General features: G+C 43.3%; 1 protein-coding gene across 26 annotated transcripts in view; it reads right to left on the bottom strand.

Annotated features, from left to right (window-relative positions):
- The window catches only part of ANK3 (ankyrin 3), a 400,513-nt gene that overhangs the window by 208,624 nt on the left and 173,654 nt on the right, over positions 1-18,235 (bottom strand). For 5 of the 26 annotated variants that reach the window (XM_082222258.1, XM_082222290.1, XM_082222291.1 and 2 more), the window contains exon 1: positions 10,235-10,876. The exons of 4 other annotated variants lie outside the window; for them this stretch is intronic. In XM_082222258.1, coding sequence (XP_082078384.1) covers positions 10,235-10,348 — 114 coding nt within the window. In that variant the 5' untranslated portion in view covers positions 10,349-10,876. Of the gene's footprint in view, positions 1-10,234; positions 10,881-18,235 lie in introns of those variants that run through there. 17 more of the 26 variants (XM_082222267.1, XM_082222268.1, XM_082222266.1 and 14 more) reach the window with 11 other exon arrangements.

The raw sequence follows: 18,235 nt of genomic DNA, 5'->3' as shown, positions 1-18,235 counted from the left end.
AACAAAGGAAACTATTGGCTTAGTTCTGAAAATGCTTGCTGGGGTGTGGGGGGAGGGAGGGGGATATAAATTGAATTAATTAATTAATTAATTAATTAATTAATTAATATTTAACATGTGGGTCTGCATTATTACCGCTTTGAAAACAAATGACTATTTGAAGAAATATGCCAAGGGTTGCGAACAAGACGGTGGTAAAAATTTTTTTGGAAGGAAATGAAATAAAGGATAATAACATGAATATATCCTTCCCTCCCAAACTCGCCACCCCCAATCTATTTCTGAACAGACACAAATATCTTAACATGCAGCATATGAGTAATTCTCCTATGCAACTGAGTTTAGGAAGCAGAGATCAGATACCAAAGAGCTGCCTTGAACCATAAGGAAATGAGAGCAGTTTCTAATTAATGTGGTAGACAGCCCTGGCTTTGCCATCTTCCAATTTTGGCAGAAAGATGTCATCTGCTTTGTCTTTCTTCCCAAAGGTGCCAAGGAAGCAAAGTGCTAATTCAGTCACATCTTGCTTGTAAGAGCAGCAAAATGGCCTGCTCTTCACATCCTCCTCCAAAGCAATTACCTACTCCACATTTATATGACCACTGTGGTTGCCTTTGGGTCACCCCCAAGTTATAATTACACCAATACAATGTAGTGGGTGTTACTAGACTAGGCATGTTTGGGCTCAAGTCCTCACTCAGCCATAATGCTCAGAGGGCCAGTTGCTTTCTGTCTGCCTAGTCAACCTCACAGATTTGTGGTGAGGTAAAATGGGATTATTCCATATACAGGACCCAGACCTCCCTGGAGGAGAGGAGGGATATACCGTAAATGTCACATATTCAAACATTTGCACACCACTGTACTTTTGAGTGCCTTTTACTGTTGCCTCAACTGAGCAGAACTTTGTCCAAACCCTCCAGTATGTTGGAGGACTACATAGTCAAGCTGGGAAAGAATAAACCAATAAACTCATGGCTTGTATCCAGTATTGTCCCTTCTGCTCCCAGTGGACTCTTTGACCCAGAAGAAGTTTCCATGAATGGGAGGAGGAAGAGGGCAATGTGGCTGGTTCTCCATTCCTTCTGCAGCCATTTGCACTTCCATCTGCTCCTGAGAATTAGGGGATCCTCTGGAACTGCATAAAAGGTGGCATGGAGGATTGCAACCCAAATGCCTGTGACGCCAAGTAAGATGGGGCAGGAATGCGTGCTGACTTCCTCAATAAAACTGCTGGAATTTCCCAAACCAAGAGTTCAAGTCTTTTGTCTGAGGATGGAAGCCAGGACAAGAAAGGGGGATTGCTTTTTTATGAAAAATGCCTCCATCCTACTTTCATTCAGTTGGACCAATGGGTCTTCAGTGAATGGAAGGGCAGGATACAGCTCCATCTCTTTGCCATAGAAGGAGGCAGAAGCGGGGAGGGGAGATAATTATTTTTAGATAAAAATGGTGTATGTCTCACATGAAAGAAAAGGAGCCCTCAGGAACCAAGAAAGGACTTGTCCACAGAACGCCAGTGAATGTAACACAGAGAAAAGAACAAAACAATCGTTGTGTCAAAAGCTGAAGACATATCATGGAAAAGAAGTACAGAAAATTGGCCATACCATTTAGTGAGAGATAATTGAAAATGTGAGTAAGTGCAGATTCAGCGGAATGACAAAAAAACAACAACAACCCCCACCCACATTGAAAATGGGCTGTGAAGAGCAAAATAAAATTGACATATCAAGTAAGAAGTACTTGCATTCAAGTACCGTATTTTTCGCTCTATAACACGCACCCAACCATAACACGCACGTAGTTTTTAGAGGAGGAAAATCCATAGGCATGCCACCCGTAGGCATTTCCTCCATAACACGCACAGACATTTCCCCTTACTTTCTAGGAGGAAAAAAGTGAGTGTTATGGTGCAAAAAATACGGTACTTGCAGATTGAAAGGTACAAGAGAATTACGGCAATAATTACAGAAGGAAAGAAGATCAAGAAATAATGAGAGAAACAAAAGGTGACTTTCAGGGGGTGTGGTTTTTTTTTAAGTACTGGAAGAAAGTTGGAAATTACCATATGCGACATTAAAGGAAGAACTGTAGCAAACTATATACTCCATTGTTTTTTAAATAAAATAAAATAATGATCTAGCACTATCTGTGCTGCAAGACCTGGCCTTGCTAGACTGGGAACTGTCCATAGCTAATAACAGTACAATATTCAAAATAGACCAAAGAGTATCTATTTAAAAGGCCCTGCTAAAAACAACAGCCCCAGCCAAGGAATCCCTCACTTACATCTTCAAATGGCCAAATGTTATTGCCCATATTATTTCCGTAAAAAAATCAAAACCATGAGTACTTCATAGTAAAGCATCAAGTCTGTAAATTTTATACCAGCTTTTCTATTTAACAACCACCTGATCAAGTTAGAACTTGATGCTTTTAACGGCATAAACATTAGTGAATGGGGATGAGAGTCCAGCCAAAGAATGCTGGCCAGTCACCAAGAGTATCGAACACTAGCTTTTTTAATAGTACAAAATTACCAAGGCATCAAATTCTGAAAACAAGTAATGCTCTTCTAGGCTGCATCAACAGAGAAGCACAGTGTCCAGATCAAAGGATGTCATAATCCCGCTCTATTCTGCCTTGGTCAGACCCCACCTGGAGTCCTGTGTCCAGTTCTGGGTACCACAATTTAAGAATACCTTGACAAGCTGGAACATATGCAGAGGAGGGCAGCCAAGATGATCAAGAGTCTGGAAACAAGGCCTTATGAGGAATGGCTGAGGGAGTTGAATATGTTTCGCCTGAATAAGAGGAGGCTGATAGGGTAGCCATCTTCAAATATCTAAAGGGATGTCACAGGGGAAGATGGAGCATGCTTGTTTTCTCCTGCTCCAGAGGGTAGGATCCAAACCAATGGCTTCAAATTACAAGGAAGGAGATTCCAACTAAACATCTGGAGTTTGGGAGGGAGTGGAATGGGCTCCCTCAGAAGGTAGTGGATGCTCTTTCATTGTAGGTTTTTAAGCAGAGATTGGATGGCCACCTGTCACGGATGATCTAGTTGAGCTTCCTGCATTGTAGGGGATTGGACTAGATGATACTTGAGGTGCCTTCCAACTCTACTATTCTGTGATTCTGTGTCTTTGGACTACAGTACTTCAAATTTTGAGGGGAACACTACAGGCGTGATATAGCAGCACAGGAACTAGCTAATTCTGTAGTGTGGGAAACAGCTCGCAGAAAGCTGAGTAAGTAAGCCACCCAGAGTGGCTGAGGAAACTCAGCCAGATGGGCGGGGTATAAATTATAAATTACTACTACTACTACTACTACTACTACTACTACTACTATGTATGATATAAATGGGGGGGGGGGATTCGTAACTAATGGAACAGCTTGTGTTCTTGGTTGAAAAACATGAAGCAAAGACTTCGTTTAGGAGAATTACTTCGTAATTTAAACTTCTGAGGGCTTTATGCCTGTATTACATGTAGAGCAAATTTTCATCATAGTTGTTAGAGATATGGATCTTGGTGGTAAACCCGGGACTGGTCTGTACCACTTCTAGCATACAGAAAGCCTGCAGCACATAGAAAACTATTATGGAAAGGGACTGTAAAGGTAAAGGGACCCCTGACCATTAGGTCCAGTTGCAAACGACTCTGGGGTTGCAGTGCTCATCTCGCTCTATAGGCCGAGGGAGCCAGCGTACAGCTTCCGGGTCATGTGGCCAGCATGACTAAGCCGCTTTTGGCAAACCAGAGCAGCGCACGGAAGCACTGTTTACCTTCCCGCCAGAGTGGTACCTATTTATCTACTTGCACTTTGATGTGCTTTCAAACTGCTAGGTTGGCAGGAGCAGGGACTGAGCAACGGGAGCTCACCCCGTCATGGGGATTCGAACCGCTGACCTTCTGATCGGCAAGCCCTAGGCTCTGTGGTTTAGACCACACCACCACCAAGATATGGATCTTGGTGGTAAACCCGGGACTGGTCTGTACCACTTCTAGCAAACAGAAAGCCTGCAGCACACAGAAAACTATTATGGAAAGGGACTGTAGCCTAGCCTTTTCCCTGACCTCTAATTTTTCTATATGGAAGTATTTTAAATATATATATGTTCAGTCTTTGATATAGGTTACATATGACCCTTTAGTGCAGCAGAAGTGGGGCAATAGCTTTTAAGGAGATTATAAAATGGTTACATAAAAAACAAACAAAGAACCTGAGCAAGAAGACAACTTTTTGTCTTTGGAATTTCGGCTTCCAAGCAGTCGGCAGAAAAATAATGTCTCAAAATCACACATAGCTGTCTGCAAGCAAGACTTATTCTTATTCATTGAATTTATATACTGTCCTGTACCCAGAGCTCTCAGGGCAGTTCACATACATTTTTAACCAAAAAATTGTAATCAACCGGACCACACCCAGCATAAAAAGCCCTTCTATCTTTAATAGAATCTTTTGCACTGAAATTAACAAATCTATTCTACATGTTAGGCACATGGGAAATTAAACCTAGTTTCCTTAGCCTTGTGCATAAACTAGTGCAAGACAGAAAAAAAGGCATACAAATAATACTTCCTCTTTAAGGTGTCATTTAACAAAAATGTTCAAGGATAACATCTTACCCTTTTTTAATATTTGAACTCTTCACACTGCTCATGAAACTGAGAGCAGGATGTGCCCCTAAATATTGGTTATACAGTATTCTGGGATGGGAAGTGAGGAGAGTTTCTTCAGCCACCCCTGAGCTGCCAGCATATTTTAATTATTACCCGCTATCACCATCACCACTTCCATAGAGTTGTTGTAACATTTTGCAGCTCTTCGCTTACTGTTCCTTAAAACCCTGTGAGATACAGGTGAGGCTGCAGCAAAGTGGCCACAACTGCACGTTGTGCTAATGTCTGGTTTTAGTGTGATGTGAACAAGAAGCACATCACATAAGGAGCCGTTATGAATCTCAGGTCTGTGTGCTTCTCCTTCCCCTCTGGCCAGGAGGATGGAGCTGGGGAAGCATACCCAGTCCAGCTCATGCACATCTGGCTAAGCTATCAGTGTGACACACAACATGGCCAATGACTTGACCAGTTTGAATTGGTGTCGCCCCACCTCACCTTCCACAACAGGTGCCCAACCTGCACATTAGACTCTCCACCTGTTCAGGCAAACATGCTATATTAAACTTGCGCTTAGATTTGGCATTCTCCGGAGGCGCAAATATGAAATATTATTTCAGTTGGTTAGAGCATGGTGCTCCTAACGCCACGGTTGCAAGTTACATCCTTGTATGGGGCAATTGCATATTCCTGCATTTCGGGGGGGGGGGGTTGTACCAGATGATCTTCAGGGTCCTTTCCAACTCTACCATTCTATGACTCTATGGTTTTAATCTCTTTCTAGCACAGGTGGGCCTTTGATTAGGCAGTATACGGCAGCTACCTAAGGCAGCCTAAATTTTGAGCACCAATAGCAGAAGTATAGCAGAATTAGAGACAAGACAGCGCTGATCCCTGGGGCACAACCAACCAGGAGGTTCTCTGATATGGCAGGACCACTGAGATGAATGGGAGATGTTTCCATTCATTTCACAGAGACATGGATAATGTAGTTTCCTAGAGGAATGTACCCTAGGACAACTAGCAGACAAGAAAAAAATCACTTGGCTTTTCTGTTTTGGATACCCCAGTCTCTTGAACTGGCCCACAATGCCTTGAAATGCAGCCAAAAGGCAAGCCCACATGGATCTTATTACTTTAATCCGATGCCAAATAATCTTTTATTCCCGCCCCCAATTTCCTCCTACCAGTCACCCACACAAGGGCTGGCACCACCCCCCAAGCCTCCTCCTCTTCCTCTCCCCCACTGCTCCTGCCACCCCTCCCTCTCTCCTCAGTCATCTCCGCCCAATAAATGCTGCTTGCACTGCCATCCCCACCTCTCCTCCTGGCCCCTCATCCTCTGCTTTTGGTTTGTTGCGTTACTAGTGGCAATAGTTTCCCCTCCAGCCTGCCTCATTCTGGGTGAGACAGCTGAGAGAGCGCCTTGGATGGACCCCCTTGGCCTTTCCCCAGTGAGTCAGGGAGGAGGAGGAGAGCTCTGCAGGAGCCTCACCAGGTGGGTTGGTGGCGGTGGTGGCAGCAGAGCCTGTGGGCCGTGAGGTGAGCAACAAGGGGGACCAGGGCTACCAATTTGTCACAGCCACCTCACAGGTATTGGCTTTCCCCATGAATGTGCTGGCCTTGTCCCCACCTGTCAGGGAACTGACATCGGAGCTAGAGGCGGAGGGAAGGCTCTCAAATGATGCTGGAGAAGGGCCCAGCAGGGAGAGAGGCAGCTCCGCAGATGGGGAAGCAAATCAGCGCAACACCAGAGATATAGAGGGGCTGATGGGGGAATCGGTGAGAGGGCTCCAGGACTCTTTACCGGACACCAGCAGGGAGAGCACGGGTCCTCCGCTACCCACGCCTTCCCTGCGCAGAAGACTCCCGCGCAGTGAGAGTAGGAGGAGACTGGGTGTCAAACAACTTTTATGTTGGAAAAGATTTAAGAAACGCCCACTGACGGATTCTGCTAGCAACTGAGGCCGCCACGAAGTGAAGGGCTGCCCAGACTGAAAGCTTTAGCAAGGCCACAAAGCCTGGAGAGGCGGCAACTTACGCACGAGCAACCCATACACATTACACCACCCTTCCATACATACATACTGTTCAGTCAACTCACATCCCTAGAGAGTTGCTGTCTCAGTTATGCTTGTACACAGAGATGGGTTGAGTACAGGAAAGCGGGGAGGTTAAAATGCATTCAAAAAGGCTGGGCACGTTCCAGCCCCATTTCAACAGGGTCTTACTCAAATCAGGGTTCCTTCCTGCCCATCACCACCTTTCTCCCTTGCCTTATCACATGCCAGACTTCCATTTAAATGATGGCACTTGTTGTTTACAAAGAAAGGGAAGATTTGTAAGCTCCCTCTCCCCTGACCAGTTACATGCCCTGTAGGTTATTTTCTGCTGCAGATTATGAGGATTGTGGTCATCTGAGAAGCCACAGTGTCTCTCCTGCCATCTTTGTAAAGTGGTGAGAGGGAACTGTTAACGTTGTCTTCCTTACTGATACTTCACAGTTCCACACTCACCCAAATCCATACCTCTGGTTAAGCTCTGGTTACTAAAATGGATTAGAATGCTCTCCCCTCCACCCGTTGGCATATATAAATCTTAATGATAACATGGCACTTGCATCACCCTTGTGAGAGACCTAGCTGCACCCAGGCTCCACCCACTAATCTACAAGGCCTTGCCCCTTGGGCTCCTCCCCCTGGGTGTATGCAGCAGTATCCCTATTCTCATCTGTCAAATGTTGCAGAAGATGACATTTTGTGTGGTCCATTCAGAGACAGGCAATGGAGACAGGGTATTACATAACACAGGCCTGATTCACTGACTCTTTTGTACACCTGGACTGGGGAGGTGGGAATAAGCAACACTCTTTCCTAAAGCACTTAACTGAAGTCTCACTGGTTTCAACTTTACTAGATTATCTGAAAAGAGTTAGGTGGTCTGGTGGCATTTTCAGAGCCAACCTGGGGGGGGGGGACTGTATTAGAAGAAGAAGAAGAAGAAGAAGAAGAAGAAGAAGAAGAAGAAGAAGAAGAAAGACTTAAAATACAAAGAGGGTGAAACTGCTTCCTAAGACTGCAGTCCTAATATTAGATGGGAATCATGTCTGTCTGGTGCTGTTATTAACAGGCTGTGTTCAGTTCTGCAAACTGAAACCATCACATGGCTAAATCTCTGTTGCCTCAATTGCCCAGGGATTCTAACCATCACCAGTGTTTTAATATGACTGGAAGCCTCCCAGAGGGTTTTTTTTTCTAATACGGTTCAGGTAAAGGGTTAGCCTTTGAGCACCAGCATTGCTGGTGGGTCTTATCTGCAGTGACTCACAATTCACAGAGAAAAAAGGGGGGTTGCTAATTAAAAAGAAACTAAACCACCACCTTAATGAACAGAGAGATCAGACATGGATTCCGTGCTGCACAAAGGAAGGTCAGAATGGTTGTTGCTACACTCAATATGCACCCTGGTTGGATCTGCAAATGCACCAAAGTTAACCCCCAGGTTCTCTCTCTCTCTCTCTCTCTCTCTCTCTCTCTCTCTCTCATTCACTTCTTAAATAAATTCAGCATGTCTGTAGCATACACCAAGAGAAAATAAATATTCCCCAAAGGGCAGGTTCACTACTCTGAAACCTTTCTCCCATAACACAATCCTGAAAGAAAACCCATGGCATTTATGATGACTGCAATTTTTTTTTTAAAAAAAAAAATTTGGCCATGTCCCGCCCTGGTTGCTAGGAGATCTCCCTTCTAAGACATCATGCTGTATAAACAATAAAGCATTTCTGTCGACATAGCAATTGTCTAAACCACTGAATCAAGAGGCACTTATTGGCATGGTCACCCCCTGCCTCCTCCACTTCTATATTCTGCTCATATGACAACATGAATAATCACAAAGGCACCACACACTTGCTATTGTTAAACCCAAGCCTACTTGAAAGAAAATACCCAGCTCCCTTGTAAGAAAGTTAATGGGAGGCTATGAATTTCAGCTCTGACTCCAAAAACGCACACACAGAGAGAAAGACGTATGTTGAGGGGTGACCCTTTTTGAAGACTGCATTCCTCCGAGTGTTTGGGGCGGGACGGAAAGAGACCCTGGTTTCATTTGTAAAGCATAAAATAAAGTTTGGGGGTGGGGATCATGAACATCTATATCATCCTTGCTTTTCAAGTGGAAAAGCCAGGAAACTAACCCTTAGGGCTGCATTTTGTTCCCCTAGTTTCATCTATGCAGAAAAGGAGACAAGTGCAGTAATTTAACAGAAAGCCTGCTCATGCCCCTTTAAATGGGAGAAATATCCATAAACCTACATGCTGCAGTACACACTTTGCTGCAGCCATCTATATACAGCCTTCTAACGGTCTTACTGTATCAGAAGGCTCCTTAGTGCCTTTTCTCTCTCTCTCTCATTACACTCAGCACTGCTTTTTGCAGTGAAAAGAGAAGGGGGTGGGGAGGAAGAAAGCTGAGGAAATGAGAAGCTGCCACCCAAGCCACAGAGGCGCATATGCACAGAAGGAATTTACAATGTGTCCTTTAAGGAAACACATGCATCAGTGCTCAGAGCCCATTAGATTATGCGTCCCTTAGGGAATATCACAAAGGGACATGAAAATGCAACATAACCTCATTCCTGTGTTCAGACTATAGGCATCTGAATTGCTTCTGTTTCCTTTTCCTTAAAGAATATTCACAGCTATTAAGCACCAAGAAACCACCACAGGGCCCTTTCCTGGTGCATAAGGTGTCCTCTTAAAGGGCAAGCCCACACAGCATCTTCATTTAGGGTTCTGCTCTTATTTTCCACTATTGTGTTTCAAGGCTTATGTTGGGGGAAGCCAGCTGGCTTCAGGCAAAATTCAGCAAGGGCTAGTACACACTAGATTGGCATGCCCAGGACTCAGTTTACCCCAAGTACCAATGCATCCAGGGTAATTACAACACAACTGGGGGAGGGGTTGTTGGAACAGGGCTCAGTAATCTCACGCCAATATTTCAACCTAACAAAAGAAAGTTTATAACAACAGTTGATTTGGGTGTTATTTCCCCATAAAATAGGCCGTCAAGATAAAAAACACATACCGCAGCAGCACATTCAGTGACTTCTGTTGAAATTAATGGATTATTTCAAAGGCAAACATGTGAGAGAGTCCCAGCAGAATTTCTGCACAGATTTCTTACCAACAGATCACAAACCAACTATTTATCCGCACGTGAGAACTACGCAGATGCTAATTGTTTAACCTGCAAAACTGCCATTTCTTAAACTGACTTCCATTGCACTGAAATAAAACGAGTTCACATCTCAAGACAATGTGATAATCTGCCGGGGGGTGGGTGGGGTGGAGAGAATGCCCACCACCTGCGCTGGTCACTGCAACAAATCTAGAATCTCTGACTTTAAAAAAAGAAACATTTGCCTTTCAAAGCGACCCCCACCCACCGCAAGTTTTGGCTTGCAATGACATTTCACAGCCTTAACAATTATCCACAGTCACCAAGTTACAAGCGTACCACATCTCTGCTCTCACTGCAGTGTGAGATGTCAAAGTAAAACAAAGGAATCCATGTAAAGAAATTGCTGTTACAAATAAAGGTACCTTTTTCTTCCGATCCTTGGATCTTTTCCTATGTTTTCTCTTTTTCTCATTTTCTTCTTCGGCGTTAAGTTCTAAATCTCTGTTTTTCTTGAGCTGTGATGCTGCGTGAGCCATAATGCATTAAGAACACCCTTCGCAACAATCCTTCCTGGTATATAAGGTGATATCCTCAGGCACCTTTAACCAGCCCTCCTCACAAGCAGTGCCTGGAAGAAAAGCTGTGGCTGGAGCCAGGAAGACATTCGCAATTCAAAGGTCTTGACGAAGCTGGCAGATGCTACACAAATTCATGCTTGCAACATCTCTTCCAGTACCTTTCTGTACCTGAAGCTCGGCAAAACAGTGCAGCCATCCTAATGCATTTAACGTAACGAGAAAGACAGCTGGGACAGAGAAAGCTGTATTATGGCTGCATCCCCCACCACCAGCTGGAAGTGTCTAAGTGATTCCACTGAAGGGGGTATGCTGGAAATGATGGCTTCCTCTTACAAACACTCCAGAGCAACAACTCCTGTCGGATCAGTGTTTTTCTTCAAAAATCCTCACATGCATTTTAGAAATCCACCACTCAAAAACAACGGTTAGGATTTATACTCCCTCACTTAATTCTGCATGGTGAGCCACTTAACCCACAATGAAATGGAGCAGCTCCCACTTTAGATTAACTGCTGATGGTGACAAAAATAAAAAAATAAAAAATATATTTCTCCTCCCCCCTTCATTTTACCATGGAGACCCTGACTGCATTATGTAGAAAACAATGCATGCATTGCTATATCTTAACAGCGTGCCCTTTATGCTGAATGTTCGATCTTGCTGCAAGGATTACAGAAAGCACTGTTGTCTTATTCTTCCTTTCTTTTCTAAACACATGCTTATTACAACACATCTTGGGAGGGGGGAAGGGGGAGATGTGATCATGCGAGCGCACGAAACAGGCCTCTAATTCATAGGAAATTTCCTGGCAATTTTCTTTTACATGATCGAAAGGGGGAAAACAGAACCCACCCCCCTGCACAGCCAGGAATCTGTGTAACAAACCCTATTTCCTTGCACTGAGCAATGTAGACGTAGGCTTTTATGGAAGGGCTTGCTTCGATCACCTTGCTATTTTTGCCACCTGAGTCCTCAGTGACTGCAGCTTTTGAATATTCATTAGGGGAATAAAATAGCATCAGTATAAAAAGACCTGCAGGGGGCATTTTCCACTAGTATGGGCTCAAAGGAGATCAAGACAATTTGTACCACATGTCTTTCTGTATCTGTTGGCATCAAAAATTATGCATATATCAAATATATATATATAGAGGGAGACCATACTGTGTATGTATCAACACAATGTATTTATATGTGTGTGTGTGTGTGTTTCTGTGAGTGAGCATTTGTGTTTGCTCACATACACAGACACTAGCATTATTGTTTACAATAGCAGTGCTATAGAGAAACCAGACAAGGAAGGAACCAACTTGACAAATAGAAATAGAAGTAGCAGCCTTTTTAAGGGGCACTGTGATCGCATCTCCTTGCTCTAAATACAGTTCTGGAATCCCGGGGTCTGTGACAAAGGACTCAAGCAGAGATTTCCCTTGGGGTTACTAGAGGAATTATTTGTGTGTTGCCCCACCCCCCAAGCCTCACAGAGGCAGAAGCTACACTCCTCCTTGACCTTCTTCCCAGATTATTATTTCTCTCTACACATCTTGATTGGCAGAGGAAGTAGAGTGCTGACCCACTTCTTTATCCTTCCCTAACCAGCGCAATGCAGGCAAGCCATATGCCTTTCTCTGTCTGGTGTTGACTGGTGGTGCTGAAGGCCAATGGTGCCCATCCTTGGTTTTTCATAGGTTTTTGGCTTCTCTGGGGTCCTCCCTATCGCCGTCACAGAACCTTACAAGTGCACCACAGGTCTGTATGGTCTCACAGGGTTCTCACACTCTTCCTTTCTCCTTAGGGCTTGTTAGGGTAGCCAGCGTTTGATTTTAAACATATCTGTGTCTGTCCCCTGCTCCACTCTGCTCCAAGATGGGTCCCAAAGACAGACCAAGGGCTGGGAGAGCCAGGATAAAATATGGCACTGCATGGGAGGAGACAGAATTGGAACCAAGTGTAGCGTGTTGAACAGAGCTTGGCAGAATTTCATCTTTACTGGCTTTCCAGATCTAGGACCTAACAGCAAGGATCACTGAACATTGCAAGCAGTAAATATTAAGCTATATATAAAGTACATAATTATGTAGAATAACATAATAAAATACCATGTGATACCTTTGTAACAAAGGTAAGGTAAATGACCTCTGGACGGTTAAGTCCAGTCAAAGGCGATTTTGAGGTGCAGTGCTTATCTCGCTATCAGGCCGAGGGAGCCGGTGATTTTTTTTCTGTCAAGTTTAATGATTCATGAGAGGGAGATAGAAATCTGGCTCAGGAAATTCCCTCTATTTGTTAAATAAAAGAAAGGTGCTTCACATACAGTATTCTAATCACACACAGTATCATGTTATAACATAGCATATCCAGTGAGATAATATTTTATTTCTAAGATATAACTCTCATAAAGTTTTATAAATGTAATATAAATGGATCCTGATAAAGCAATAGCATTTCGCCCAAATAACAAGCCAAAAAGGGAATCTCTAGAACAGGGGGTTCTTAACCTGTGGTCCATGCATGGGCTTCAGGGGGTCTGTGAACTGATCACACACAAAAAATCCCAGTGCAATAAAATCTTGCAAAAAATGTGCATATTTCTGGGGAGGAGGTGCACAGCTTTCAACAGATTCTCAAGGGGATCCATCACACACACACACACACACACACACACACACACAGTTAAGAAGTACTGCTCTATAAGTTATATGTGACTTTAATGGTGCATAACCTTGCCTTTCTCATGCTCAGTGGACCATGTCAAAATCTCAGTTCCACCTCAGCTGGATGAGCAACAGTTCCTCAACGTCTTCTTCCTTCAAGCTCACTGTAAACTTTTCATGACCTGGGATAAAACCCAGGAAGGAGAAAGAAGGGTTTTAAAAGAGGATCTCCCATCTCTGCCTGTCTGCCTCCTCACCTCAGAGTGAGGAACACTGTCCCTCACAAAGGCTTGCCTCTTAAAATTTATGGGTGGGTGGTGGGTGCCCCCTCCCCACCAGAGAGTGTGGTGCATTATTCAGTTGTGTGGTGGGTACATCATAAGGGCACCCCCATTGTCTTTCAAGACAGACAGCTGCCAACAAAATCTTGCCCCGGTGGGCAGCCTGGCTGCTGCATTCTGTACCAGTTGAAGTTTCTGAACTGTCTTCAGAGGCAGCCCCATGTACAGTGGTACCTCAGGTTACAGACGCTTCAAGTTACAGACGCTTCAGGTTACAGACTCTGCTAACCCAGAAATAGTACCTCGGGTTAAGAACTTTGCTTCAGGATGAGAACAGAAATCGTGCGGCGGCAACAGCGGGAGGCCCCATTAGCTAAAGTGGTGCTTCAGGTTAAGAACAGTTTCAGGTTAAGAACAGACCTCTGGAACGAATCAAGTTCTTAACCCGAGGTACCACTGTGTAACATCTAATCTAGAGGCTACCAGAGTTTAGATGACAGAAGTTGGGCTATCCCGGTCCAGCTAAGGGCACAGCTGGGCCATCAGCCAAAGCTGATGGAAGGCTTTGGGCACCACTATGTACACTTTAGGTACACTTAATATACTGCTTCTGGCTCCAGGGCAGACTCCCAATGAACAACCCTGTATGATACAAGTCTTTGTAAACATGAATTTGTTGCATTTGTACTTAAGAAGTGTACACCTCATGGGTGCCATGTATTTTTATAGAAAAGAACTAACTTCGTTGTTATTGTACTTCACATCATTAATATTTATTAGTGAGGATGGGGTAAAGAATCAAAATGGGACACCCCTTAACAACTGCATAATATTATTGCAGCCGACATTCCAGAAATGTCTGAAGTTTGCTCTTGCATCACTTCCAAGACAGGTAAGACGTGTAAATAATGAATTTGTGCTATGCAGCTCTACGCCCACTCTGACAAAAACAGAATGGAAAGCAGCTTCTCTGACCTAATTATTACACTCGAGAGACCATGTTGGCTGTGAGTCCTGGAAGGACTGCTCCCCCCTGCCTTGCAGGCCTTTTCTACCTGGACTGTGAGGGTGTGGCTTTGACTGACTCCAGCGACAAAAATGGAGGCTGCTGAACAGACACATGGGCTGGGGTGTTTTGAGGGTGGTTGTTGCTGTGGGGTGGGGTTTGTTGTATCTTTATTTTAGATCTTGTGATTTTGGTGGGAATTGTTCAGTTTGGTTGTGTATTTTTGAATGTTTTATTTATTGTTTATGACTATTTTTGATGTGTTGTTGTAAGCTGCCTTGAGCCTAGTTTTAACTGTGGAAAGGCGGCATACAAATAAAATTATGTATGTATATGTTTGTTTGAATGAATGAATGTAAGCATGTAAGATGTTAGATAGAAAGCACTTTATTTTTATTTTTATTTTGCTTTAAATATTCAAAACTTTGGACTTCTTACAAACTCCAGTACAAAATTAATGGTGGCATTTAAGTCTATGCAAGTCGTGGTTCCGTTTTAGGTCCACTCAGCTTGTGACCCACTAAGCGAAATTCAGCTTCATGAACCACCTGTTCTTTTCTTTTCGCAGCTGGATACCTGTGTCTGGGGGGCTGCGTTCAGCTTGGCGGGCTACAAGTTCTGCAGGCCCAGTTTACTTATTAAACAGGCTGGAATAGTGGCAAACAAATACATGCATTTGTAGAGGGAAATCTCATTAAATTTACACACATAAAGTGACATTAGAATACACCAAAATACCAATTTTTATAAATTTTATTTTTTAATAAACTGGATTCTAGGACTTTCATGTCCTGCTTGTGAGGTTCCAGAGGCAGCTGTCTGGCCAGAGTTAAGACAAGGCTTCTGGACTAGACAGAATTTTGCTTTGATCCAGGCAGTTTTTTTCTGCCCTTTGTGTATACATCAGTCATGACAGTGCTTCCTATTTACTTGTGGTTCAGCGCAACCGATCTTTTGCCCACGTTCATGTCACTTATTCAGGAACATGTACAATTTGTTATTCATGAGCAATAAACAGAAAACAGTAACAGTGTATGAGAATCCTTCTATCTGCAATAGTATCAGTAAGTCAATCTACCCAAAGCAAATGGATCTGGGTATGACGCAGGAGCCAGGGACAGCAGCCAAAAAAATCCCAAAATCAAATGTAGCAGCCTCCCCCCGTCAGCTACGATGATGGTGTCTAAGCTCCAGACAATGGAAGCATACAAAATGCAGCTAAGGAAGATATATGCAAACAATTGCATCACAGTGCTGTAAATCAGGCACAAAGTCACTACCACAGTGGTTCTTCATTCAAGCTCCAATCGTGCTTCAAGGTCAGGGAATGCTGCTTTTGAGACAGTGATGAGTCCTCTGAAGGATGCCCGGTCCATTCTGAAAGCAGTTCTAGGGCAAGGCTCCCTAGCACTTAGGAATCTCTCCTGAAATAATTTTGTGCACAGTGTACTTGCTGACTACATATTCATCTTTCCCAAGAAAAGGATTCTTAGGTGCAGCCTTGTAAGCTGAGCCCACAAAACATTTCTACCAGCTCATCTGCTCATTTGAGTAGAATCTTGAGCTGGCATAATAGGCTGTACCATTTCAGGCTAAAAGTGAGGGGTGATTTTTTTTGTAGTGTGCTCTCACTTTTTTAAAAAAAAAAACCCTGCACCACCCACCCCTTCCCTGCAAGCATGATGCAAACTCATCAAGGAGAAAGGTTCAAGTCCAAACTGTTCTCTATTCTAGTTCAAGGGAGCAGTGTTGTTTTTAAACACAGGGCATTAAAATATGTAAGTATACTGATGTGGAAACAGGGTTGGCACAGCAATGATGACCCACCTCATTGGGTACCCATGGCACTTCCCTGTTACTTCCTCCCTGATTACTCCCACCCCCCAATTTGTAACTATGGGGATGCATGTGTGTTCCACTGGTGTGTTTCCCTCATGATGTGATTGTAAGAATAGACTTTTATTTTTATTTTTTTAAAAAAGCTTTTTCAGTGCATGCTTATTATGGGGGTGGAGATACCAAACCCATTATGATACAGTGAGTAAATGCTACAACACCGGGCAATTCTAGTAATTTATGATTTAATGTAGAGTGTAACAGATGACCCCACCTCAACAATGTAGGAATAGCAGTTATTCTGGATTAAATAATCATTCGCACAAAGCTGTAGTTCTGTGTATGAAGACATGGGGCAAATTCATTTATTTCTAGAATGGCTACTCTACTTCTCAAATTAAGTCAGAACCTAAGGCTATGAAAAATATAATAAAAGCACTTAAGAATCAATATAAAAATCAAACAACATAAAAACTAAAGTAGCTAATAATAATAATAGTAATAAAGATAAGGTAAAATCAACTGGTGAAATGGTTGGTGAAAAACAGCATTCATGGAAGCAGAATGCTGTTGAGGAGGAAAATGGAGGAGATCTGTTTAAGTCAGAAAAAGCCCAGTCTCCAATTGCCACCCACCTCATCTCTGAAGGCAAGCACACAAGCTACACAAATCTGCATAAGGAAAATAACAATTCTGTAAGGAAAAGCATTCTTTTTATTTTTGGATGATGCATGCATGTGACACAACAAATATGATCTCAATGAGACATTCCCTCTTGTGTGGAAGAGAGAATGAAGATGCTGAAATTCTTGCTTAGAGACCTTACAAGCTAGACTGGCACCTGAGGGAGGGGAAGTCTGTCACCTGGCATTACCACTTCTGTTCTTGAAAGCTTTTTAATAGTGTCCAGTTCCTTTTATAGTTTTGGCCTCTGTCCTCCCCAAATTAGAACTGAATTTTCTTGGCTGCTTTTACTCCTGTTTCCACCTGCTATTTTAGTGGATTTTGGAGGGATTTCCCCCGCCCCCAATCCTCCCAAACAGAAATTAGCTGCCTTCAGAAATAAGATAAAATACAAATTTAGAAAACAAACAAAAGCCTGGGGAAGACACAAAGCAAAGGGAGGCAAAGCCTAGAAATACCAGGTGAAATACAATGTATTAACAACATTAATGTGTCCAGCAAATTGCAGCATGTCGCACCATTCAAGGGCTTGATGTAGCTGCTCATTTAAGGAGTGTGTTGCTTGGGCAAGACATCTGGAAGCATGATGCCTTTTCATCCCCTTTTTCATAAATTTATAACATAGAAGGGCTGATGTCCCAAGAGGACCTTCCATCAAAACTCAATTTCAACAGGAACTACTTGACAAGATCAGGGTTTTGCACCATGTCACATGGAATCAGATTCTATAGCATTTCAGTTCGGAGAGACCTAGGCAAGTAACTATGATGCATCTAACAACTCATTTTCCCAGCCAGAAACAGCATCCTGTTGCTACTGCAGAAAATGGTGCCTAATTCCCTTATCTTTAGAGGACATGCTAAAGTAGGACACTCAGCTTACATTCAGCCCAATGTGAAGAGTTCATTCCAGCTTAGACTTTCTCGCTCATTGCATGCCAGTTGAACTTGTACAGATTTGTTCTCCTGCCCGCAATAAACACGTACAAACTGACGCCGTGATCCTGCTAGTCATTTCTGCCCATTAAATGTTCAGTGTGCCAACGAAATGTGATTTGCGGCCATCCCAAGTAGTACAGCTAGTTTACGGAAGGCATCCATTAAAGACCACGTGTACCGTTTCAGTTCCAAGGAGAAGCCCCAAGGAGTACCTCTAACGTTACTTGATGATCCTAAACATTTTAAATAATCAATGCGTGATAATGTGGAGCATCTACTGATGAAAGTAGATTACCTATTTTGTTAGAACTCCGATAATGCTGCATGATGAATGTGGATAGAAGAACTGTGCCTCAGAGCTGAAATAAATCAATTTCACACACCCCTCCCAAAAGCTCCTTTGAAAATATGAATGCTAAATATCCCCACCAAGGTATCATCTCAAT

This window comes from Podarcis vaucheri (genome assembly GCF_965113315.1).
Source record: "Podarcis vaucheri genome assembly, chromosome: 5".
Taxonomy (NCBI): Eukaryota; Metazoa; Chordata; class Lepidosauria; order Squamata; family Lacertidae; genus Podarcis; species Podarcis vaucheri.
This window is presented reverse-complemented; position numbering and strand designations above follow the sequence as displayed.